Source organism: Amblyomma maculatum, chromosome 1, assembly GCF_055883805.1.
Source record: "Amblyomma maculatum isolate TAMU_Amacu chromosome 1, ASM5588380v1, whole genome shotgun sequence".
Lineage (NCBI taxonomy): Eukaryota > Metazoa > Arthropoda > Arachnida > Ixodida > Ixodidae > Amblyomma > Amblyomma maculatum.
In genome coordinates, this window is record NC_139344.1 from 49492941 (window position 1) to 49519777 (window position 26837).

The 26837-nt window shown below is 47.1% G+C and overlaps 1 protein-coding gene across 1 annotated transcript; it reads left to right on the forward strand.

Annotated features, from left to right (window-relative positions):
- Nucleotides 1-7: 7 nt before the first annotated feature.
- Nucleotides 8-22674, forward strand: LOC146202334 (juvenile hormone acid O-methyltransferase-like). The gene is made up of 4 exons (XM_084588106.1): nucleotides 8-96; nucleotides 11284-11918; nucleotides 17550-17715; nucleotides 22381-22674. The coding sequence occupies exons 2-4, from the start codon at nucleotides 11376-11378 to the stop codon at nucleotides 22557-22559; spliced, it is 888 nt and encodes a 295-aa protein (XP_084444232.1). The 5' UTR covers nucleotides 8-96; nucleotides 11284-11375; the 3' UTR covers nucleotides 22560-22674.
- Nucleotides 22675-26837: the final 4163 nt, after the last annotated feature.

A 26837-nucleotide genomic window follows, 5' to 3' on the forward strand; every position in this document is an offset into this window, starting at 1 on the left:
GCGACGGCTTTAAAAGGGCCTGCAGTGGAGTATGCAAGCACTTTGCGGCAACGCACCCCGCTTGGCCTCGCATTTTATCTGCTTCACGCGTTGCAGGTTGGTGTGCTCTTTGTTGTTCTTTCTGCTGTTTTTTTTTTATGTTTTCGTTCCTGCCGCTGCTGGGAATGTGTAACCTGCCTTAAGTTTCTATGTGTTCTCTTAGTCTGAACGGAGTATCTTTTGTGTTGCTGTGAGTGGTCTGAATTAATCCACTCGTCCGGCATGATGCAAATAGCTCGGCGATGAGGACCAGTTCATATCTTGTACAAATGTGGCAAGGGGTACTGAAATCGGCTGTAGGCGAACAATGTCTTAACTTCGGTCGCAAAAAAGAAGCCTGACAGAAAGCTTGAAAATGTTCTCCTAGCGTGGACATTGCGCCAGACACTAGTCAAAGTAGGCCTGAAGTGAACGGCGATGTCCTCACTATGCTGACTGCGATTGATGCGAAGCTAGAAAGGACTACGCTAATGGTGGAGACTGTTGGTAGCATTTGGCATTTATCTGAGCATTTATCTAGCACACACGAAGATGTGCTGAAGAAGCTTTGGGCATAAAACACAGCTGCCATCCGTAAAAAAAAAAAAAAAAATCTCAGCGTCGTTGACAAAGCTGTATTGTATATGCTTCTGCAGAAAAGGTAAAATTCCATCTGAACGAGGCTGGGCAACCGCAATCTGGGAATATATGGAACTCAAAAAACGGAAAACGAGAATCGCCATGATAAAATGAATGAAGTTGTATCGAAGTTAGATGTTCTTCAGCTGCAAACAGGCGAGGGTGCTGCGGTGCTTGGACTTGCAGAAAATTAAGGAAAATGACGTAGCGCGATTATCAGGTTTGTCAGACTAATAAACGGAGACAACTGGCTAAAAGAAGGAAGAAATCTGAACGTGTTTTTTTTTATGATATAACGAGGTACAACACGAAGCTGCTGTCAAGAGTCAAACAATGGGCGACTGAGCATGATTACCAGTACCTGTGAAACGAAGGTGGCCGAGTGCAGTACGTCAGGCGTCAGATGTGGACTAGCTGTATGTTATCAAATGAAGCGGACTAGTACGCCTTTTATCCGATGTTTTCGTGGCAATGTTACAGTAACTTTCGAGGCAATACCAAACTGTGAGCGAGTTAGAAAACGATTGTTTTGTCTAGAACCTGCCTTCATTGATTTCACCTGAATGTTAATCTGCTGCGAATAAAGCTGCTGCTCTGGAGAATACGTTCGTTGAGTAAGATATGACGCAAGTCTTTATGTGCAGTGAAACATGGTATGATAATGAACAAGGTATTATTCAGATACAAAATTACAATACATAGTTTGTAAGTTGCACTCACAAGAATGGTGGTGAAGTCGGCATTTTAGGGCGCAAGAAATGTGGAAAGCGTCTTATGACCAAGTTTTCTTTGGTAACCGCAGATTATGGAATTGTTTTCCTGACATCTGGTAGTATTTCGCTTGCTGCCTGTTATCGTCTACCTGATGGCTGCCTCGACCCATAGTTTTTACATGTTTTAGACTGATTATTTCACTGCCGAAACAAGGATAAATATGGTGTAATTTTATGTAGTCACATTAACATAACCTGTTCATTGATAATGTGACATCCGAAAATATTTTCTGCTTATGGACGCACGACAGCCATTTACAAGCCGACAAGAGTAATATCCGTTTTCCTGTCTTTTATTGATGTTTTCCGTAGCAAAATTCGGCACTGACAAGTTCCATTCTACTGCTTTTCGCTACGAATTTACTGACCACCCACCCATTTTTCTTCGGTCAAAGCAAGTGTGAATTAGGTACCACCGTGCCCCATGTTTTGTTTTTCATAACATCGCTAGTCGAAGTCTTGCGGCTTTAAAGGTAGGCATTGCTGATGCAAACTGGCATGATATTGTGAAGTTTGATTGTGCAGAAATGGCATGCAATTCATTTCCTACAAGTTGATTCACATTTACAAAACACTTTCCGAATATGGAACATGTTAGAGCAAAGAACGCCTGAAAATAACTGCTGTGCCTGAGTACCCGGGCTCTATCCCGACCGCGGCGGATGGGTTGCGATAGAGGCGAAACGAATTGAGGCGTCCGTGTGCTATGCGATGTCAGCGCACGTTAAATATCCCCCTGTGGTCGAAGTTACTTCGTAGCCCTCCACTACGGCTCCTTTCTCTATTTCCACCTTCACTGCCACCCTCCTCTCTTCCCTTACGGTGCGGTTCAGGTGTCTATAGAAACAAGTGTGACAGATATAGCGTCTTTCCCTTTCTGTAAACCAATTATTATTATTATTGTTGTTATTATTACACTTACTACGAAATATTGAAATAAAGATTATAATCTTCATGTCCTTCCTTGGAACACATGCGTTAGACCTATTCGCAAAATTGAAAACCTGCAGAAAAACTGAATAAGAAATTACAAGTTGGAGATTGTTACTAATTTTATGCGGAGTTTGAATCCTGTTTTTGCGACTTGAGCAAGGCATGGGAAAAACTAGACAGTGTAATACCGTGGAAAATAATCTTTCTCCGACTGATCGTTATTGATGGTAGAAGCGCATAGCAACAGACGGGTGTAACTAGAAACGTGCCCGGAAAAAAAGGCCCCCGAAAAAGAAACTTCCCGGAAGAAACGGCGCCTGATGAAGCGGCAACTAGGAAAAAACGTCCCCAAGACAAAAATCGGCCCTGCAGACATATCACAGGTCTAATACGCTTGGTAATACTGCCCACTGAGAAAGGTACAAGCGGATCGGCGTATGGTTGTCTCGGGGAACCGCCCAAAGCAAAAGACGTCATCATACTCCGTTTCATACATCAGATGCAACGCAGCGAAAGCTACGCAAGTAGTTCGCAAGAAAAAAAAAAAAGTGGAGGCATAGCCCTACGCGCTCGTTTGGTTTGGTTTGTGGGGTTTAACGTCCCAAAGCTACTCAGGGTATGAGAGACGCTGTAGTGCAGGACTCCGGACATTGCGACCACCTGCTGTTCTTTAACGTGCTCGTTTCGTGGCCGAGTGGTTTCTGCGGAAACGGGCTCTATTCCGAGCATACACGTTTGTAATAACTTACTTCGCGTGCTTGGACATCTTCGCAGTGCGGTTCTTGTAGAAAAAAATCCTCTCCGAAGAGGCAGTCGAGGTCGCTGCGTTGCGCAGCGCAGAGGGCACAGCTGGCAGGGTTGCGGGGCAGCAAAAACGCGACACGAACGAAAACGACACACAAAGCTAACAAATTCACCGAATCCGGTCCTTTCTCCCTAAAAAAGGTGCCTCTTATGAATTTGATGGCAAATGTAAGATGTATTAAGCTTACAGACAAAGCAACTATTATTTCCTCTCATCAAGAGCAGGCACTATTTTTCATCGCGGATGCGGAGAGCCCAAATTGAGCTCCAGCTTTGGTAGTGTGGCACTTGATGTATGAAACGGAGTATAGAATTACCTCCCAGATATTCTGGTGACGAGGCTCAACCGTTTCTCTGATGATGGTGATGATGGTATAAGCAGAACGAGGCTTAACCGGTCGTGCATCATAGCCATACTAAAGCATCGCTCCAAGTTTGTTTCGCCGGTAAAGTCGGTGGGGTGTCAGCTCGTCTTTTCCCGGTAAACAAACTGAAGACGAGACGTTGTTACTGTATTACTGATGCCATCATTTTTTCCTTTTTTTTTGCTGTGAATGCCAGCATCTATTCGATGTTCGCGGTCAATTCAAGCAGACAGGTAAAGCAGCTGTAAAAAAGTTAACATGCATCATTTATCTTTGCAGCTCGCCACGAGAAAACGTAGTCTGCGTTCTATAGCGCAAGACTTCAGTACCCGTTCGGAGACAATTTTGCCTACTTCGCAAATAGGGACATTTCTTTTGGGAACATTTTTTTCCAGGAACATTTGCTCCGGGGACGTTTTTACCGGATCCCAACAGACATATATGGAGCCTTCATGTCCTCTTTTGTTTGTTTTTTTTTTTGTTTTTTTTTAGAGCGAAGCGCGCTTATTAACTCATCTGTTCTTGAAAGTACAATTGTTTCCGATAAGTCCCTGTCAATTTCTATAAACCCAACTATATTCAGTGAACTGTTCTCGAATTTTGTGATTATGAAACACAGTAGATCGCGGGATGTCGATGATGAACAGAAAAAAACATTTGAAGTTTATGATAGATATTTTAGCCCTGTGCTGACTGATATAAAAAGTCGCGTTTTAGATTGTGGTTTCTGCCGGCGCATGCAACTAGCTATAGTCGTTGCTCTTAAAAAAATTAAAAAAGGTGACGTGAAATGTTCATCTAATTGCAGACAGTGTCCGTTTTGCCAATAAATGAGTCTTATTTCTGCCAAGCTCATCATATAATCTCTGATTACAAATTTGGTTTTAGAAATAGTAAATATATAGAGCCCGTGCTAATAAAGTAAAACTTTTTGTTGGGCTAGTTTGTCCAGAACGATTTGAAAAACCTTCAGCGCAAATTAAATAGCCCGAAGGCCAGAAGAAGGGACAGGAAAGAGCACTGACTGACAGCCAAAACGTTCGCAATAAATACGAGAGCGGTGGCAGAACAGTCAGATGCATCCAAACGTCACTTGATGTAAAGGGCCTTAAAAGCGTTAAAAAAAAAATTCAGGGGATAAGGCTGAGAGATGCTGGAACTCAAATATAATGTTACGACATTCAGTTGATATGGACGCAGGAGTTGACAATAAAGCGACATAGTAAAAGGTCATATAAGAGCGATAAAATGAAAACAGGACGAAAAACTAAAACAAGATGGACTAAATACATTCTGTTCCTGACAAAGTTTACAACTAACAAGTGCATGGGCGATGAATGAGTCAGGCATGTGCGGTCACTAACTAAAATTTAACAAAGGGCTTCTGAGAAGACAAGATCGTTCTCACAGAGCGATTTAGACGCTTCACTCTCACACGCTGAGCCTTTTAGAGTTAGAGAGCTTTCTTCAATTCACGGCCTACGCTATCTCGACTTCTGTCCATAATCACGGTTTCAAGTAACCGAGCCATACATTTACATTTGCTGCAATGAACCGCAAGATTGGGCTCGGTTCCTTTTCCGAGCTGGCGTTCGTGTTCCCTCAAACGTGAAATAAAGGAAGCTTTCTTTATAACCCTAAAAGGTTCAGCGTGTGTGAGTGAAGCATCTAAAACACTCTATGAGAGCGAACTTTCCTTTTTAGAAGCCCTTTGTTAAATTTTAGTTACTGACCGCGAATGCCTGACTCGTTTATCGCCCATGCACTTATTTGTTGTACACTTTGTCAGGAACGGAATGCATTTGACCCATCTTCTTTTAGCTTTTCACCCTATTTTCGTTTTATCTCTCTTATCACCTTTTACTATGTCGCGTTGACTCAGCTGGTTTTTTTTTTGTTTTCGGACAAGGATTCCGGGAATGCCTGATTCATGCGAACTCGTTGACCGTCTGTACCTTGTAAATAACGTACAAAGCTCCCCCTGTCCTTTCTTCCTATCGCTCCCCTCTCTACTTCCTCTCGCTATCCTCTCCCTATCCCCTTTTCCTTCCCGCCGGCCGCTGCTCAAGTGCTTCAGTTTTTAGAGCGCAGCTCTTTGGCGCTCGTTCCTGGGTTTCGCGTCGGCGTCGGCCTCGTAACCAGCGCCTCCCCACTTTCATCCCCCCAGTTCGAGCCGGCGCTTGGCAACCGAAGCCTCGCAGGAAGCGCGGAGCAGCCGGAGAACACAAGGAAAGGAAAAGGAAGGGGGTTTGGGGGGGGGGGGGGGGAGGGGTCGCCGGAGGAAGCGCTAGCAGCGACTGTCTGATGCCGCTGCCGCCGCTAGCGAGTCAAGACAACGTGACCGCGTCGATAATAATAATAATTGGTTCACAAGAAGGGAAAGGCGCAGTACCTGTCACACGAGTTTGTGGACACCTGAACCGCGCCGTAAGGAAAGGGAGGAAGGTGGGAGTTAAAGTGTAAAGAGAGAAAGAGGAGCCGTAGTGGAGGGCTACGGAGTAATTTCGACCACTTGGGGATCTTTAACGTGCGCTGACATCGCACAGCACACGGACGCCTCTTCGTTTCGCCTCCATCGAAACGCAGCCGCCGAGGTCGGGTTCGAACCCGGGTATTTCGGACAGTAGTCGGGCGTCTTACCACTGTACCACCCCGGCGGGGCATGACCGCGTAGAAAAACTTATTTATTTTCTATAGGAAGGGCAAGGCGCGGTAACTGTCTCACTTGTTTTCTGTGGACACCGCAACCAAGCATAAGGGAAGGGAGGAAGGCGAGAGTGAAAGTGGAAAGAGAGAAAGAGGAGTCATAGTGGAGGGCTACGGAGAATCAAGCATTGGTGTACCAAGTCGAACATATATCAGTCTATTTCTCCGACCACAAAGCTTCCTTCATGACTGTCAAGAACTGTTAGTGGAGTCTTTGTTAAAAGAATACGTGTGAAAAATAAAAAAAAAATTCTGTGATAGCGCATACATGTGTTGCTCGATTTCTTTGCCTCAATCTATCGAAAAGGTGAAACAGCTTATTTGCTGCGCTCAAATTTCGCATTAGGAAGTAACGTAATCGTCGGTAACTTTTAGATAGCAGTTGCCGCGGCCGGCAATACTCTTTTCCCTTGTTTTGATTATTAAAAAAAAATAAATAAATCAACCACTACCACCACCATTTTCGTCCGTGTTTGCTTATTGTTAAAGGCGGAGTCACACTGCGGAAACAGTTGGTCAACTCTGTCCGTCAACAGCGTGTTCGCGCAGTGTTGGCGGCCCTGTCACATCGCGCCAACACGAACTATTGGGAAACATGTCGTTGTCGCCCTCCAACAGCTGCCGCGAACTTGTTCTCCGACAGTTGGGCGACACCGTGTCACACCGCGGAAACTTGCTGCTCGTTGAGGCGCTGATGTCAGGAGCCGCCCATTTTGCTACTATTTCGCCCAAATTCATGCGCTATACACGTGCCTGTGAAAAATTCAATAGACAAAGAGGCTGTCCCAATTACTCTGAGCTTGCTTTAATGATGAACGAGGGCACTGTTATTATGGGACCCTCGGTTCGGCTCTCACTCTGGTCGATCTCCTCAGGTCCCGTCCTGAGAAATGATGAGCAGTTTGGAGGAATAGGCAGAGGCTTACGGCATCTCTGCCGTGATTTATCTACATACTTACAGGAGTACAGGGAAGTCACATGAGAGGCATTTGTGAAGCCTCGACCGTGAGAACGCGAATCCGACAGACCACCACCTTGGCTTGCAACACAACACGAGTGGAATTCCTCGTCCGGACGTCGAGTCGGCGTTCTGACCGCACAACCATACAGCTCGCCCACGCGAGCTTCGCTGATCCGATCACATCATACGCCTTATCAATAATTAACCACTCGATTACAAATACACTTCTTCGTTTCACACACGCACGTTCGCACACAGTTTTCAAACATCCGCTCTCCGTGCTGACGCACCACTCATTCCTTCGCCCATTTCTTCACATGCCCGCTCTCATTGTCGACGCACCACGCACTGCTGCTCGGTGTCCCGTGATCGCACTCTCTCGCATCAAAGCATGGACGCTGTATTTGCTGAGCACTAAGCCCATTTTAAAAAGAAAACACCACTACCAAAACAAGGTAAACACGGATGGCACGGCGCCAGCCACCGCGGCGCCGAATCGTCGGAGGGACGCTGCAGATGGGGGTTGTCAGTTTACATGTTCCCAGGCACACACACGGGACGCCCACGTTTGGTTCAAGGTTCACACAGCCGCCGCCAAGGCGGGAATTCCCGGCGCAATAAGTCAGCCGGCGACGTTACGGCTGGCAGGCAGCAGCGCATATCATCGCCACCCGCGGGAGGCGCCGTTGCCGAAGCTCCGCGCCCTTGCCAACGGGTGAATGCGCTGCCTGCAAGACGCCACAACGGGGGAAATGGTTTGCATGGAAACTCTGCAAAAAAAGAAAACCGTATCTGCAAGTAGGAAATTCGCAGGAATGAGTAATCAGCTCAAATATGAGTACTTTTGGTTGGTCTGTTGTCGTCCGGAAATTCGCCCGGCCAGCGAACAGGCCGAACACCGTTGACGGACACTGTTTCCTGCTTGTTTTGGTTGCCAAACACTGTCACACCGAGGTAACACTGCAGCAACCTGTTTGGCTTCCCGACTGTTCGTGCGGTGTGACATGCTGTTGGGGAACAAGTTGGTTCGGAAACTTGTTGACGGCTTGTTTGGCAAACTTGTTTGGTTGAACACTGTCACACCGAGGCAACACTGCAGCAACCTGTTCGGCTTCCCTGCTGTTTCTGCGGTGTGACATGCTGTTGGGCAACAAGTTGGTTCGGAAACTTGTTGGCGGCTTGTTTGGAGAACTTGTTCGGTTGGTGTCGCTGTTGTGTTTCCGCAGTGTGACTCCGCCTTAAATGCTTCGTCCATATCAACTGAATAGCTTAACATTGAGTTCCAACATCTTTTAGCCTTATCACTTGTGTGAAGTAAGTTCGGTGAACTTTCGCGCCATTCGGTTTCGCGTAAAGAGCGTACGAACCGAGATAAATACTTTGATATGTGCACCTGTCCTCAGTCACGGCGACTGCTAATTTGGTGGAACCGCGGACGCACGACGGAGACGCAAGGGCAGCTATATTGTTGCCGGCGTCACCTGCCGCTGCAGAGCACTCATTTCCTTCTGGTCTTGCCTTTCTACCATAGCTGTCACTCCAGCGCGCAGCTTTGTGCAGTGTACAGCCTTGAATGTCATATTGCTTTTTTTTTTGTTTTTTTGTTTTTTTAGATAGCAGTTGGCCGCGGCTGGCAATACTCCTTTCCTTCTTTTTGATTATTTACAAAAAAAAAAATCAACCACTACCACCACCAGCAGTGGACGTTTTTTTTTTGTATGTATTCTCGTATTGCTACGTGCGCGTCTTTCCCTCTGCTCATGTGCCTACAGCTTTTGTGGGGTAGCAGGTGTGCGGTCGCTGACCGGTGCGCGATGAAGCGCAATGGGTCATTCAGCTGCAAGTGCTCAAGAGAAGGGCTTGGTCGAGTTGGAATTTCCACATAGCGTTTGAGCCCTCACTGAGAGCTGTTTTGTTTTATAAAGAACTTCAGCGGTTGTTCACGCGACGTACGTTGGTCCCGCATGCACGTGTGCGAAAGAAAAGAAGGGAAAGCAGAGGTTCGGAATGTGGTGACGTCAGTGCCGTTCATGTTTGCTTGGGACCTCTCCTTTCCCAAGTGTTTGTTTAGTTAATATCCTTTCCCCAGTCTATGATTGGTGAGAAAGGTTACCTTATTGCTTATTAGCTTGCTGTCCCCGCCAAGGGTGGAGACAGATGGCTTAATAGTAAGCGCTCCGGGTTAAACGAGGGCTGATTTCGTCTGACCAACGGGTCAGTCATGTAAATAGTTTTCTCTTGCTTGTGTCTTCTTGTTTTGCCTATATGTAAGTAAATAGTTAATCGTTCTGTCGTGCCATCAAGTAACGTGATTTTTGCGAGTCTGAATCATCAAGTTGTCAAGAACATCGATGTCAAGTGTTTTCTCACCTGGCCACCTGAAAGGGAAACTCAACTACCTGTTTTGTGTTTTATCGCTTTTAAGGCCATTTACACTATGGGACGTTTGACTGCATCTGACTGTTCTGCCACCACTCTCGTATTTATTACGCACGTTTTTGCTCAATAAAGATTAGTTGTCAGTCGGCGCTCTTTTCTGTCCCCTCTTCTTTTCGCCTTCAGGCTATTTCATTTGCGCTGAAGTTTTTTCAAACCGTGCTACTACATATAAGACAACATATGCGAAAGGTTCTTTGAGAAGATGGAAGTTGTGCTTGTCGTATTTAGCGAATTAACGTAGGAGTCTGACTGCATTAGTAACAGCCAACTTTTAAATAAGCTTGATAGATATGGTTATTAAGGACCTGAACTTGGTGCCATAGTACCTCGGTGGAACAAGCAGCCATCCTTTTCAGTACCGGAAAGCGACGATTTGTCACGAACTGTTCAGCGCCATCGTAGACAAGAACAGACAGTGTAGAACCAGACTCGTCTCCAACATTCCCATTTCAAAATCTTGCTCGCTCGTCTGGTGTGACCACAAGACGGTTTCGAAGTGCCAAATATGGCTTTTACTTGCGGCGGGATTATCTTCGTTCTCATGCAGTAGTTAAAAACGCGGGACTTAATTGCACGTGGAGGCTGCTATGTTTGGTGCACAGAAAGTTACTGCTTGGTTGTTGGTCATGTTACAAAGAACAAAGACCAGGGTAGGAGAAATGGTAGAAGAAAGCGTAGGAGAAGCGGCGTGGTGGTGGTGAAACCGTCGCTTTGCGGAACTGAAAAGGATGGCTGCGTGTTCCACCGGGTACCTGTCACTCACTGCTTCCTCTTCCCTTGCATACGATGCGCTACACTGTCTTTTTAGCCGTTTTCTAAACCATTGGTAGAAATTCCAGAGGCAATAACAGCAAATATTTTTCGTAATACAAACGTTTTAAAATGCATGAGAATGGTAGCTGTATAGTCACGAAATAAACAACTAACGATGTAAATATTTTCTCCCCATCTGAAGAAAGCTTGCGATTACTCATTTTTTCAAACTTTTTGAGGTCACTACGCTGTATGAGCATCGTTTACGTCTCGATATGGCAATGAACTGAACTATCAACAGCGCATTAATTCAGACATGTGAGCTGTATGTAAATGGCTTATAATTATGACTGCCAGAGAAAGGAACTGCGTTTATAACAAATATGTTGCGTATTAAGCCCTCACTCTAAATAACTTCTGTTTTGGGCCTGAGAAACATGCTGTTTCATAACAACGACGCAACATAAACGGCTTTAGCCTTGCTTATTACATTACTGGAGTCTAAAAGGTGACCTACTAAAACACATGGACCCTACATTCAAGGGTAGGTGCAAATTCTGCGGGCAATATGCTGACTTATACCACATGGTCTGGGCCTGCCAGCAAAATACAAAACTAAAAGCAATAAAACAGCCAACTAGGGAGGGCTGGTAGGCGGCCCTGTCCAGCTCGGACCTGGAGGCCCAGCGTGTCCTGGTCCAGAGAGCTCGGGCAGCAGCGGCGGCCAATGGCGTCCCGGAATAGGGTCTGCCACTCAGCTCCACAACGAAACGCACCTCCCTTCCCAAATCATATCATCGTAAATAAATGTTTTCTCCTCCTCCTTCCTTTGTGCCTATTCGGTTCGGTGAGTTCAGGCATTTAACATGACTTTTCGTTATTTTTTTTCCAGGTGCAGCTGTCCAGCCCGCTTTTCCATTTCCGTGCTTTCCGTGCGCCTTCCGATAAAAGCTCACGTCAACACACGCTAACTATTTAGGCATCATGCCGAACCACGAGGAAAGTTATCGTACGGAGCAGAAGACATCTGATCTTGACCCGGAGTCATTCACCTGGCTTAAGAGGCTCTCCTACAAGGTCAACCTAAAAGCTTTGGAGAGCATCCGCTTCAGGCAACCAGCGAGCGACCACAACCAATATCTGGACATCGGCTGCGGACCCGGAAACTTCCTCGTGGAGCATCTGCTTCCGCGACTGCGTCCCTTCAGGCGTTTTGTCGGAATTGACATTTCCCAGGAAATGCTGCAGTACGCTCGAGCTCAACGCGACACGCTGGAGGTGTGCTTCGAGCTCCTTGATATTGACCACGGAGATCCACAAGTCATCGTTGACAAGTACGGCCAGTTCGACCGCGTGTATTCCTTTTTAACGTTCCACTACGTGTGGGACTTGGACAGGGCTTACCGTAATATCCACCGGCTGCTGAAGGATGGCGGTGAATGCCTGGTTGTCTCCTTTACAAGGACCGGCATCACGGACGTGTGGCACAGGCTGTACCAGGACGAAGAGTGGAAGCATTACATACCGGTAAGGGATCGATTTCGCTCTTTTTTAAGAAACATTGCGAACGCCATCAGCTATTACAAAGGGGTAGAGGATGTACAGGGTGTCCCGGGAAGCTCAATACGAGCGTTCAAAGCCAGTGAGCAAAAGAGTGCGCATAGCGGACAAAAAGATCCCCACCCAATACTCATGGGGTAGGGGGTGTAAATTTTCTCTGAACAGATGGACCATGAACTTTTCCCTGCGCTTCTAGAGGGCCATATGGGCGACTTTGCTTATAACATTTGAAGTGGCACAGCATATAGCAAAGAAATTAAAACAACAACAGTGGTTGTCTGGCTCAGACATGAGCATTTCTCATTCGTAGAGGCTGAAATATGTAGTATAAAATCAGATCGCACCCGAGCGACCAAAATATTGTTCACCTTTGTGGTGTCTTGCGCTTTTTTTTTTTTAGATGTTTAAGGAACACATAGCAAAAAGATCTCTTTCCAAACATTGGGTATAGGGCCTTTCTTTCCCGCGAAGTGGTGAACATAAATTGTAAATAAAACACCCGTAAGTGGCAAATGAACGAGTGGAAAGCGTGCGCCTGCTCAGTGTAAATAACTTGTATATCTGCTCCTTGATTTAGACTATGTTATTCAATATCTTGATCGGGGCTCCAAATACTCTCAAATGAATTTTCTGCTGGCGTGTAGTGGCAACAGCACTTGGTTATCTGTTTTTCGCAAAGCAAGATGGTTATACTGTGCTCTCGGAAATAAACAGTTGGTGGTGGCTTAGCTTGGCTAAGCCTGGATATCAGAAGCGAAAAGCTGCGGCAATGCCATGGCTTAGCTTGTGGCTCCTTGGCGTAGTTGTGGCAAAGCAAAGCAAGATGGTTATACTGTGCTCTCGGAAATAAACAGTTGGTGGTGGCTTAGCTTGGCTAAGCCTGGATATCAGAAGCGAAAAGCTGCGGCAATGCCATGGCTTAGCTTGTGGCTCCTTGGCGTAGTTGTGGCTTACCTTGTTGTTCACGGTTGCACCTTGTAGATATTCCATGGCTTATCATCACGGTGAAACATTGATTACAGCCGTACGTCACATAAGATTAAACTTTATTCCGATTCCACATCATCAATACCGTTGCACCTTTGTATAGACATAAACACAGCCCGGTGAAAGCGCGCGGCACCGGCTAAAGGCCAACCGGTGGAGTCGCGGCGGCGACATAGTTGCGGCGGTAGCGGCGGTTCCGACCACCTGCGCCTCTCCTGTGACGTCGTGTGGTTCGCGTATGCGCAGCCATGGCTTTTATTGCGAAAGCAATACTACACCAGGCCTAACCACTCGTCGCTGTGTGCCGTGTCCGGGTGCATGGCCTTGGTCCCCTGGCAGGAGCTGCCAACTTGGGTCTCTCGTTTCACATGGGACGGTTATGTCAGACTCAGCCTGCCAGGACCCTTGCATTCATGTTACCCCTATAGGCCACTAAGGCGCGTTCATACGGCTTGGTTAAAGCGAGGCTTTATATGTGTATCTAATGACGGAGCAGGCGCAAGACTCGGAGTCGACTTGTCTAGCTTTTCGCTTCGAATGTACCTCAGGAGGAGGAGGAGAAGGAAGAATAACTTTATTTGATGTCCGTCAGGATTTAAAGCTACCGGGCCTAGGTCTCCCACGGGGGAACGTCGAGATCTTGTCTCTTCGCTGCCACGAGGGTCTGCTGGACGGCACAGTGTTGGTCGTTGGGGCTAGAGCTGCGCAGAGGGACGGACCACCTCGACGAGAGGGTTTCTGGATTAACACCTGTCAATTGTACCTTGCACTCCCAGAGTATGGGCTTAAGTGCTGCTATGTTTGTCTTGCAGACCTTGCATGTGTTGGGGCCATATACTTCGGGGTAAATCCTGTTGCACTGCAGCGGGTTCGGAAATGAATTTGTCTCCAGGCGATTGCCTGAACTCTACATAGTTTACTGCTAGGCGGGGGAAAGGTCCGCGGGCCATGTAGAAGGCTTTGGTTAAGTCAATAAAATTTGTGTGCCCCCTTCTTTGCCATTGCATTCTCCAGCACGGTATGCGAGACCTCGTGCGACGGAGTGAGCGACTTGGTTGAGGTTGGTCAGGTGCGAAGAGACGTTCCCCATATGAGCCGGTAACCAAACTAGCTCGACCTTTTTTTTTTTTTTTTTTTTTTTTTTAGTGAGAGCTTCAAGTTCTTGATTATTCGGCAGGCTACCACGGACATGGTCCCCTTGGCGTAATTCATTATGGCCGTGCGCGTGCCGCTGACAACCACCCCGCAATTGGGATCATATATGGCAAGTGCGATAGCTAATTCTTCAGCCACTTTAGCGTGTCACGACTTTACGCTGGCGGAGTGGACAAGTACCCCACTCTGATATTTTCGCAAATTATCTAAAAAGTGTTTACATACTAAGTTCCCTCTTTTTTTGCAAGGAAGAGCGCGTATCCCTGTCTTTCCGTGCGCGCTTCCCCACTCTGCCGTCGTGCCGGAGCTGTCCGTCCCGAGGCGGAGCGGCGTCAATACCGGCTTCACGCGTTGCGATGTGCTGACAGTACATAAGATATAGCGGCACAAGACGCAGCAAATCGGCAAAACGGCGGCTCTGATAAACCTGTCAGCGTGTTACCACGAGAGGCTGGTATCGGCACGCTCGGCAGGTTTGAGGGGCCTCGCTGGCGCGTATAGCTTGGTTCGAGGTCAGTTGTTATGCGTCCGTATCGGAAGTCTCAACGCGTTTGTATAGCTTGAAGTTCAAGCGAACTGCAATCGTGTTGGCTGAATATGTTGGCTAAATGAATTGTTCTATCTTGCGCGCGTCTCATAAAAAGGAGGATGGGGGGATGGGTGCCGCATTGTTAACTAATACCCCCTCCCCACTTTGGGCATCGCGATTTTGAAAAAGGGGCTGCTTATAATACAGTAAGTGCGGAATTCTTAAATAAGGATACTCATTATATTCAAAATTATATGCCATGAATCTGAATCTATATCAGTATGTTCAGCACTAAAAACGCCTGTATCGCATGCAAGTGACAAACATGCATTATCTGGGCAAATGGTTTAAAAGAACTTGTAGACGGGCTATCGCATTTCTGCCCCCGACAGAGCGTCAGACGTGTCACTAACACACCCTCCCCGCCTCTTTCTTATACGAAATGCTTCAAGCAGTTTGAGCGCCTTTTTATCAACACTTCTGCTCAGAATCCGTATCTCGTTCAGCCGCGGCTCACACCTACTGCACCAAGCACAATGCTCAGGGAGCCAGCGCCCTTGTCTGAGCTAAAGGAGCGGAAATGTTGAGCCGCGTGGTCGTTAACACATTTGCCTGTCTGGCCTATGCAAACCAGTGAGTAAAGTTGACTTCTGGGTCAGTTGGTACGACATGATTTACATGGAGGCTTAGTGTGAGACAGACCAGAAGATGAGAGGCATACAGGGCGAGCACTAACGAGCTCGAGGAAATAACACACGCTCAGCTATGCACTGAATTTGGATGAAGGAGATAAGCCAAACTGAACCAAGATAATCTCGGGCTACCCGAAGACAGATAAAACATGAAACAAAAACCGGAAGCAAAAAAAAAAAAAATTACACAGCATTTAGAAATAAGGCTTACTTTTTCAACACGTCAACCAACGTATCACTTACGCACTTATCGGTTACTAACCTATGAATAAATGATGCCTCTAGAAGCTTTTTTGCTAGTTGTCCTTATGTCCAAAAAATTTTGTTTTTCCGAAAAGTGGATGGCATTTGCAACTAAAGCAATGATTGGGTAGGTTGTTAAATTGAGACGATTTAAAGGATATGCAGCGTATTCCCTTAAGCGCTCATTAAAACATCGGCCTGTCTGGGCTATAAGACGCGGCCACAGCTTAGAGGAACTTCGTATACAACACGTATTGTGCAAGGAACGAACTTAATTGTATATTTGACGGTACAAGCCGGTTTTTTTTTTTTTGTGGCTTTGGTTCACCAGTGCGCAAAGATGTGACAGTTTTCGAGGTGCCATAAAAACGACGTCTACACCAGACTTTCTTGTTATCCTCCTTATGTTATGCGACACACGGTGAACGTAAGGCACCGCCACGTATTAATTTTTCTGACTAGCATCAGTGGCAGTGCTGGGAACAGGTTCATTCTTTTCATATTTCCTTAACTGCTTAAGCAAGCCTTCCGCGACAGCTGTCAATACAGAAACAGGATAGCCAGCATCTTTGAGGCGTGCGGCCTGAAGTGCGAAACTCGATTCCACTTGGTGAATAGTACACGACTTGGACAGCGCGGACCTAAAAGACAAGGAGACGATACCACGCTTCACGAGTTTAGAATATGATGAATGATACGGTAGAGGGGTCTTCCTTGTGCGTGGTATATAGGCCCACCAAATTTGGCTTGTCATGTTAAAACACAGTCTTAGATTAAAAAACTGAAGCCAGTTAGTTTGTGCCAGTTCAAAGGTACAATTAATTGAACTAGTGACGGCAAAAGAACTCCCCAGGACTGAGTCAGCAAAAATCACTGTTATTTTCTTTTAGTGGTCAAAGGACCAGGAAACCGTAAACCGTTCTAAAAACATGAACCACACAATCTTTACTCACATTCTGGCTTAACTCGCGGTCAAATGTTGCTAAAAAAAGTTTCGCGCAAAACAGGAGCTACACAAGGGCGGATACAAATTCCTTGTTTTTGGACATAACATTTCTTCACACAGGTAATAATGTTAGAATTAAGGTAGCACACAAGAAACTCTGAAAAGCCTCCACTGTGAGGCCGCACCCGTTCTGAAAGGCGAAACTACCGAACAGATAAATGCTGTCACGAACAGCAACAAGGAGCGGCACGAGTAGAAAAGTTTCTCAATGCCCACCGGGAAGGCACTGTTCGCTCCACGCAGGTCTTCACGCAGCACTTCAACCACTTGGTCCCCACTGCTCACTTTGTACGGATCTTGAATTTGAAGCGTATACTGAGGTGTCGTAAGAATTTGCTCACTTCTGCTTGCTAAGAATCTCGTTATCTAAGTATAGCTCTTAATGGGCACCGGAGCCTTTGCGTCTTTGCACAAAAGAGCAAAGGCTTAGCTAGAACTGTATGCTTTCTTTCTGCTGTACTCCTTGTTGCTGCTTGCATTGATCTGTCCGGTAGAGTCGCCTTTCAGAACGGGTGCGGCTTCACAATGGAGGCTTTTTTAGAGCTACTTAAGTTTTACCTTAATTCTGCCAATTAGATCTTTAAACACTTATAAGCAAGGGAGCAATGCTTGTAGGACATATTTCAATAAATGATCAGACGAGGCCGTTTTAGTCCGATTTCCTGACGAGTAGAGCCGCACACACGTCTTTATCGCTATGCCAATGTGGATTCCAGGCGGAGGACAACCTCTGCAGTCTGTCTCCGCTGTGCCAACAAGGCCATCCAGCTGCAGTGAGCCGCGCGCTTCACTTCGACCAAGACTCAAACTCGCCAGCCACAAAAATTAGTGGTTGGTCGTTAGATATATCTACACACTTCTATTTTCGGAACGCGTTTAAAGCATCGCTCCGCATTGACTTCTTTCTTTCCTGCTGTCGTCACGTACGTGCTCTGGCGTGGGGAACTAAAGCTGATTGCCACGACGTGTTTTTGCCGGTGTCACAGGATCTGGCCGCGATGTTTTCTGAACGCTACTGCATGGACAAGCCAGTTCCCGAGGAAGAGATGGTTGCCCGCGAGCGGAGCGCTATGGCTGCGGCGGGACTGGAGTGTGTGGCTTGCCGCACTTATTCCAGCATCTGGACCTTCCCAAGCGTGGATGCCTGCCTCGGTGAGTGAATGTGGCTGCGCACAAAAGTGAAGACTGACCAATTCGGTAGATGTTTGAAACGCTGAAGTCAGCGGAACAGTGTGACATATTTAACGGAGCGCAAAAGTCTGGGGCAAGGGTTGGCTTCGGTTGGTTATTAAGGCGAAATCCTTTTGCGGCTCATGGCTATCCACCGTGTTCGTCCGTGCGTCCACGAGAACTATACCACTTCTTCGCGAGATTCCACAGATTTCCACTTGTCAGTCATTCTGATCATGTCATCGGAAAAACAATCCTGTCTCCACAGGGTATTCCATCCTTTGGATTCCCTGCCGAGCGCTTCAACCAACTGCTCTACGCCGGGGATTGTGAAGCGCACATCATAATTCTCCTTGTGTAGCGTCATCTGATGAGAGGAGAGGAGTCCCTGGAGAAAGCTTTGCTTTGATGTTGGGAAAGGTTGAGGGCTACCGGAGAAGGGGTAGGCAGCGGATGCGGTGGTTAGATGGCATACTCGAGGCGCTGCAGATTATATGTGATGTTAGGAAGATAGCGACAGACCGTAAAGCGTGGCGTGATTGGTCCATAGGGTCACGAAGAGTCGGACACGACTGAACTGAACTGACCGTCAGGATAATGGTAGCGGGATTCCATGTAAACTACTCATAGAACGCCGATGAAATTTGATGCGTTCAACGGAACGCTGGTTGAGTTCAACAAGGGGTGGTGGTAGTGAAAAACATTTATTAATACGTAAGCATTAGATGGCTATGTTGAGTGTTTAGCGTAGGCATGACTTTGTCAGCGCTGTAAAAGAGTGACTAGTTCGTATATCGGAAAAAGAACGGTACCACAGGATAGAGCGTTAAGAAAAGGTGTGCAAGTGACAAAAATGGTTGATGTGGTTTAGTTAGGTAATTAATTAGAGCCAGTAATATTAATAATTGGTTCACAGAAAATGAAAGGCGCTCTGCTTGTCACACTTGTTTTGTGGACACCTTACCCGTGCGGTAGAGGGAAAAAAATTGATTGATTTATAGGAAGGGAAAGGCGCGGTAACTGTCTCATTTGTTTTCTGTGGACACCTCAGGGAGGAAGGTCGGAGTGAAAGTGGAAAGCGAGAAAGAGGAGCCGTAGTGGAGGGCTACGGAGTAATTTGGATCACCTGGGGATTTTTAACGTGCTCTGACATCGCACAGCACACGGAAGCCTCTTCGTTTCGCCTCCATCGAAACGCACCCGCCAAGGTCGGGTTCGAACTTGGGTACTCCGGCACAGTAGTGGTGCGTCTTACCACTGCACCACCCCGGCGGGGAAGGAGATGATGCCGGAACGCAATTGATTCCGGTGGCTCTGGGTGCCATCCATCCAACCCCGTAGCTTTAAATCGCAGGCTAGTTATTGAAAACGTATTCGGCGGAGGTTTGAGTAATAGCGAAGGCAATAGCTACCACCTTGGCCTCGAAGGGGCGCGCGATGTACCGTCTGCGGCAGCAACGTTGAATAATAATTATTATTATTATTCAACGTTGGGGCTTTCGCATTTCTCCACTACAGATTCTGCAGTGGCCTCGCATCGCATCGCACAGTACACGGACGCCTCTCCGTTTTGTCTCCTCTGCAGCTGCAGTGGAGGCGAGACGGACAGACGTCCGTGTACTGTGCGATGTCAGTGCACATTAACAATCCCCAGGTGATCGAAATTACTCCGAAACCATCTACTATGGCTCCTCTTTCTTTTTTGTCACTTTTTTATTTAATGCTTCAATGAGGAAGAAAAGCACCTTTCGTGTAGGACGAGCCAAGAGGGCGTCTACTGTCGGTGCCCCGACTTTGCAGGATGAGGGAAGGATGCCGGGCTCAAATCTTAAAAAACAATGCAGCATTAAAATGTAAGTTTAAATGGCAGATTGGTCATAGGGACTCTTGTCACACCTCGAAAATGAGGCAATACGACAGATCAGCGAATCACGTAGCCTAAAGCACTGATAAACAAATAAGCGGGGATTCCACCAATGTTCATATATCTGAGATTGTCATTGTTCACGCATCACACAAATATTGCAAGAGAAGTAGAATAGACCAGAAAAACCTGAAACATTCTTTTAGGTTGGTCAACTAAACCGGCACTAAGCGATGCGCTCGGCACAACAGGAGGTACGCAACTTTACTCCTTTGTCATTCAAAAGAATGTGAAACGATGCACACAAGTCTTAGACCTGTAACCTCCGCTTAAATATTAGGCTCGTTACGATGTGTAACGCTGCAAAACAGGTTATAATAAGTTATTCTGAGGTTGCTTGAAGTTGTTTATTCATATTTTTAGGAGTTAGCAGCGAAGGAAAATATGAGGGAATGCTTAAGTTACGATTTTAAGACGCGACAACATTCCTTGTTTTCTCCAGTCTGCGGCTCCACTTGAGAATAATTGTGTGCGTATATGGACTATGCTACGCTCTTCATCACTAATCTCTTAATTTGTGCTTCTGGTGTCTCCCACAGCCTCCTTAGCATACATTCGTTCGCTATCATTTTGTACAGAACGCCGGCCAACATAGAGATATAAAGCCACTCCTTAACTAAGCAGTGCGAACTTGCCTGCGTGACCTAGAGGTACATGCCTGACTCTGGATCCATAATGTGCCCTGGTTTGATTTAGATCTCGGTCATGTCACGTGATCTTGTGATGTCACGCAATCCACCAACCATTCAATACTCGGCCATATCACCTGAACACCTGCCAGAATCATTCCCTCACTTTGGCCTTAAAATGTCGACGGCGGTTTTATCACTGAATGTGAGTGAGTGAGTGAGTGAGTGAGTGAGTGAGTGAGTGAGTGAGTGAGTGAGTGAGTGAGTGAGTGAGTGAGTGAGTGAGTGAGTGAGTGAGTGAGTGAGTGAGTGAGTGAGTGAGTGAGTGAGTGAGTGAGTGAGTGAGTGAGTGAGTGAGTGAGTGAGTGAGTCAACCAGGGGGAGGGTCTCCTTGCCGCTCTCCTGCGCCGTGACCGTAGAGAAGGTCTTGGAGTAAGCCTCCTCCGCCAGGCGTAGGACGATCTTTTGTTCATCCACATTTGGGCTGCGGATGTAGGTCTCCCAGGTAATTTGTTCAAAGGGGTCAGTTTCTTTAGCTCCCGGAGAATCGGGGCATGGCCAGATTAAGTGATTTTGACTCAGAGGTACGTTGCAGAGATTGCAAACCTCTGGGTCCACTGTCAACTCATTATGCAAGGTAACATGAGGAAAGAAACGATTGGCCTGAATTTTTCGCCAGGCCCTGCATTCTGAGGGTTGGGGACCTATCTGGTGGTGGATATATCCTTCTGTTAATCTGGGAGTTTCAGAGAGCTCCTTGTAGGTAATGAGGGGGTCTTTGTCTCCGGATAGCGGGGTCTCTATGGTCGCTCGGGTGTATACATCTCGAACGAGGCGATGGGCAGCTTCATTGCCTGGTAGACTCTCGTGAGCTGGAACCCAGATGACTGAAACCTCCCGATTTAGCGGGTGCTTTCTCAGTAGACTGGCCTCTTGCTTGGAAATTAGGCCTTTGCCGAAGTTCGACCTTAACAGCCGCCTTATTATCTGAAAGGATAGTTCTGGCTTTAGTGCCTGTACATGCTAGCGCTATCGCAGCTTCTTCAGCTGTTAAAGCATTACGTGTATTAATGGATCCAATTATTTTCTGGGAGCGGTTCCCATCTACCACTGCTGTGACCGCAGCCCCTTCTAGCCTGCAGGCAGCATCGCAATAGGCTGATTCCTCAGGAGGGTCGTTTATTAGTTTGCTTTGAATAAATTTTGCTCTTGCTGTCTTCGTTCTTTGTCATGAATCGGGTGCATATTCTTAGGGATCGGTGCAATTTTGAATAGTTTCCGCGTCTCAAGCTCCAGGAGTTCAGCGACATGGGGTGGCTCACCTGACTGAAGCTGTAGTTCTTGTGTTTTTCGGCCCACTACAGTGGAGTTGAGCCGCCAAATCTGGGCCTCCCTGACCGCATTAGCAATCTCTTCCAGGTATTATGCATTCCCATAGCTAGAAGCTTCTCTGTCGACGAGTTGGGGGATGCCTAAAGCCCTTTTGAATGACGTTCTGATCATTTTCTCTAGCTTCTCTACTTCACCAGGATTGAGATTGAAAAAGGGGGTGGCATAAGATATCCCGCTGATTACAAAGGCACGAAGCAGTTTTATTAGGCAGTGTTCTTTGAGGCCTTTCTTCCTGAGAGAGATTCGCCTTAATATCCCCGTTCACTGAAGGGTGTCTTTGACTCTATCAGTTTAAAAGCCACCAGCTACGCGTTTCTGCAGGTGTCATCGGCTGTCTAGCTAAGCGTTACGGTCGGATAAAGCCCTGAAGAAAACGCGCGTAGCCAATGCCACAGTCCCTCAGTTGTGCATCGTTAAGCGTCAATATAATAGCTCTCGCTGTAAAATGTGCAAAATAATGAAGCATGAAGATACCAAAGGAACAGTGCACCAACTGCTTCTGGATGAACACCTGATTGTTATCAGGGAGTGGGATGATATGAAAGAGGTGAAGAGAAAGATTTCGCGTGGAAGGTTAATGTGCCCGGTTAGAATCACTGTGCGCGGGATCCAACCAGCGTTGTTTAGCCCTCTGTACAGGCGAAACTACTTGACTGGCCCATGTACACAGGCGTTCCACGCTTTCTCTTGCCTTACGTGCAGACACCTACGTGCCATTCTTCAAGTTGGACGCCAAAGTCCCGACGGATAGACTCGATGCCTTCTGGGACGCCTGGAGGCGAGCCCTCCGGGAGGGGTCCACGACCACGTCGTCGGGCGGCATCGCACTCAACTACGAAATCATAGTGGCGCACTCGCAGAAGCCTGGCGCTGCTGCCTGAAGGAACATTCAACTGGATTTTTTTCGCTGTATCTTTTTTTTTTTTTTTTGCTGAAATCTAGATCTACTAGGCCGAATAAACTAATATCCGTGAGCGGCACTGCGAAACACGACAAAACGCTATAAAACGCCTTTTCTTTCCATTTACGGCATTGCTTTCACTAGGCAGTCCGTGTATACGAACCCTGACATATAAGGGGTACCATGACTGCCGGATCGCCCATGCGGCGTGCAATAACAGTAGTAAGCATGACACCAACCGAGATGCAAAGGTTGGTTGGTTTGTGGGGTTTAACGTCCCAAAGCGACTCAGGCTATGATAGACGCCGTAGTGGAGGACTCCGGAAATTTCGACCACCTGGGGTTCTTTAACGTGCGCTGACATCTCACAGCACACGGGCGCCTTGATTTTCGCCTCCATCGAAAAGCGGCCGATCCCGCGTCCTTGGGAACAGTAGTCGAGTGCCGTAACCACTGCGCCACCCCGGCAGGCTGAGATGCAAAGGAGGGTTTTTAAAAAGATACTTGAGAGCAAGAGTGGGGGGGGGGGTGGGGGGGTGGAGGGGGGGGGGCGCCGCGCCTTGTCGACCTCGTCTCTTGTGGCACTTGGGCGGCGTGAGCACGCTTCCATTTTGTACACTCATATTTCACGATGAAAGGTTAGTCATCAGAGGGCGCTTATTTAGCCCACTCCCCCGCGTGTGCCCCCGCCGCACTCGTCCTCCAGTTTTACCTTACGCTTTCACCCTTTCCTTTAGGCCTCTAATATCCTTTCTCTTCTGCCGCGTCCCAAGCTTCCTATATGCTTTTTATTCTGGACACGCTCTGCCATTCCTTAATACTTTACATAATACTTTGAGTTTAAGGAAATGACCCCAGTGCTCTTTCGTGTAGCGCTACCTGGTGGTTGCGCACTATTCGGAACGCACCATGGTTGCTTCTTTCCCAGGCAGCTACTCTCCAGGTATTTCTCTTGTGCCTTCCACCCTGCTGTGGCGCATGCCTTTGTTCTCGCCATGCCACTAAGCCAACTACTGCACCTCACATCGTATTCCTTTACTCTCATTGGGGGGACGGGATTTTAACTTCCCGCTTTGCAACCTGCCAGCAGTGGCAGGGGGCTGCAAACGCCGGCGTTTCACTCTGCTGCTGCCTGGCACGGCCAGCAGGTGCAAACTTATAACCACGGAAGGTTGCCCAAGGCCGAGTAGAATCTTTCGCACCAGGTTGGTCTTTGCCAGTTGCGATAGGACGGCCCCCCGGGGCACCCTATCCCGGATACACTTAAGCTTCACCTTTGAATGTAGGACGAAGTAGCGTTAAATGGTCCCTTATGGTCCCAACGCTACCATTCAACCCGCTGACAAACATCTGCGTTCCGGATGATCCTGACGTGTTGTGGGAGGCCGAGCAGAACATCGCACCCGAGGTCTGACTGAGAAAACCATGACAGTGGGGAAAACTGGGCCACGCTATAGCTAGCTACCCACGTTTTACGCTGACGATGGTCAAGCCAGGAGGGACGCCTAAGAGCTGCGCTCGAAAACAAACGATTCTTAGACCTGAATGCCACAGGCGTTTCCTTGTCGCTTCGTTAATGCACGTATCTTCAAATGGGTTTTAGCAAAATACCGCCGCTTGCTTTGTAGACTGGTGTATTGATTCGGTCGACAGACTGAAAAGCAACCAGGAAACTATAGATTTGGTGCCTGTACAGGTTTATTGCTACTCGCATTGCCGACCGGTTCTAGTCTAACGCTTGACGTTATTGACTTCATGCGCTGCTGTTTCAGCCATACATAAGGCACCATCTTGAAGCCGCCGATACCGCCCGTGCTGTGATCGAATCCCATTATCATTCCTCGGAAAAAAAAAAAAAAGAGAGACAACTCCCGGTAAAAAACGCAAACCCGTTTAGTGTTATGTCTCTGGTTGTCAAAACAGCTGCAGGAAAACAGTTGGAGTGCTGCGGAGTATCGTTCTTTTTTTTCCTCTCTCTGTTCTGGTGGAACTTATACGAGAGCGAAACAAAATAGCACTGGCCTACGGGCCAGCGCTGTGCAGAGCAGTGCGGCTTGTAAGTTGAACAGGCCAGCATTTTGCATAAAAGGTTTGGCTGCGCTTTCTAGAGCGTATGTACGCTTAAATCTATGACCATATCTGGTGACTTCATTTAGCCCGCATAGGCGCCTATATATGGCATGCAGTGCGTGGAACACGCAACCCCGCCGGGCGTTGTACATAGTATCTTCCACTGGGACTGTGGTTTTCCCGAATATATCCTTGGCATAACTAGCTGGAGAGAATCAGCTAGTTAGATCAGATAACTACAGCTGGAGAGGATCAGATAACTACAGATTTGCTGAAGGACGGGGGGGATATCGTGTTAGAAAAGCTGGCCACCCTGTATACGCAGTGCCTGGTGTCATCGACGGTACCGGAACCATGGAAGAATGCAAACATTATCCTCATTCATAAGAAAGGGGACTCTAAGGACCTTAAAAATTACAGACCAATCAGCTTACTGTCTGTTACGTATAAGGTGTTTACTAAGGTAATCGCTAATAGAACCAGGACAACCTTAGACTGCAATCAAGCAAAGGATCAAGCAGGTTTTCGGAAACGGTACTCTACTATCGATCATATCCATACCATCAATCAGGTGATAGAAAAATGCTCGGAATATAACCAGCCCTTATACATAGCATTCATTGATTACGAAAAAGCATTTGACTCAGTTGAAACCTCGGCGGTGATGCAGGCATTGCGAAATCAGGGGGTAGACGAGCCGTACGTGAAAGTGCTGGAAGATATATATTGTGGCTGCACAGCAACCATAGTTCTGCATAAAGAAAGTAACAAAATTCCCATAAAGAAAGGTGTTAGGCAAGGAGACACGATCTCCCCAGTACTATTCACAGCTTGCTTAGAGGAAGTATTCAGAGACTTGGAATGGGAGCAGTTAGGGATAAGGGTAGATAAAGAATACCTCAGTAATCTGCGATTTGCTGATGACATTGCCTTGCTAAGCAACTCGGGGGATGAACTGCAAATAATGATTGGTGACCTAGACAGGAAAAGTAGAAAGGTAGGCTTGAAAATAAATATGCAGAAGACTAAGGTAATGTTCAACAGCCTCCGAAAGGAACAGCAGTTTACATTAGGTAGCGAAGTACTGGTAGTAGTCGGCGAATATGTCTACTTAGGACAGGTAGTAACCGCAGATCCGGACCATGAAAAGGAAATAACAAGAAGAATAAGATTGGGATGGAGCACATTTGGCAAGCACTCACAGATTATGACTAGCAGCTTGCCGGTATCGCTAAAGAGGAAAGTATATAACAGTTGCATCTTACCTGTACTCACCTATGGGGCTGAAAAGTGGAGGCTAACCAAGAGAGTTCTACTTAAGTTGAGGACAACCCAGAGGGCTATGAAACGAAAAATGGTAGGGGTAACATTAAGAGATAGGAAGCGTGCAGAGTGGGTCAGAGAAATAACGCAGATTACCGACATACTAGTGGAAATTAAGAAGAAGAAATGGGCATGGGCGCGAAGAGAGAATAACCGATGGTCGCTTAGGGTAACAAACTCGATTCCAAGGGAAGGAAAGCGTAGCAGGGGGCGCCAGAAAGTTAGGTGGGCGGATGAGGTTAAGAAGTTCGCAGGGGTCAAGTGGATGCAGCTAGCACAGAACCGGGTTCAGTAGAGAAATATGGGAGAGGCCTTCGGCCTGCAGTGGGTATAGTCAGGCTATTGATGATGATGATGATGATGATGATAACTAGAGAAATTCATTAGAGCTCACTCGGGCTCATCCACACGATTTTGGTCATCCTGTCATTCTGCGGGCTTAAGCAAACTCAGGCTCTCACACGCTCGGGCTCACCGGACTCGTGAACTCAAATCTCATTTAGAGTCACAACTCACTCGTACTCCCTCAGACTCACGACTCACATTGATTCAACCAATCGTTGCAACTCACGACTCATTTCGACTCACAATTTATTTGGGCTCACTCATTCACCTCGACTCACGACTCACGTTGGCTCACTCATTCTTTTAACTTGCGACTAATCTCGACTCACTAACTCATTTGGCCTCACTGACTTCGACTCGGGAGTTATTTGCACTCACTCACTCTTAAGTGGCCTTGGTTAAACTACTATGTAATGATTTTTATTTGGCAGGCTTTGTTTTTTGTACGATTTTGTTTTTTCGTTTCCCTCCACTCCTCTGGCAGTAATTGAAGAATAAAGGCGCACACTGCAGGAGTCAC

Bases quoted from the DNA above. Each gene is read 5' to 3' on its own strand.
- LOC146202334 (XM_084588106.1), top strand. From the start codon at position 11,376: ATGCCGAACCACGAGGAAAGTTATCGTACGGAGCAGAAGACATCTGAT. The intron at 11,919-17,549 runs GTAAGGGATCGA...CCGGTGTCACAG, and splicing joins AGTGGAAGCATTACATACCG to GATCTGGCCGCGATGTTTTC. The intron at 17,716-22,380 runs GTGAGTGAATGT...CCTTACGTGCAG, and splicing joins AAGCGTGGATGCCTGCCTCG to ACACCTACGTGCCATTCTTC.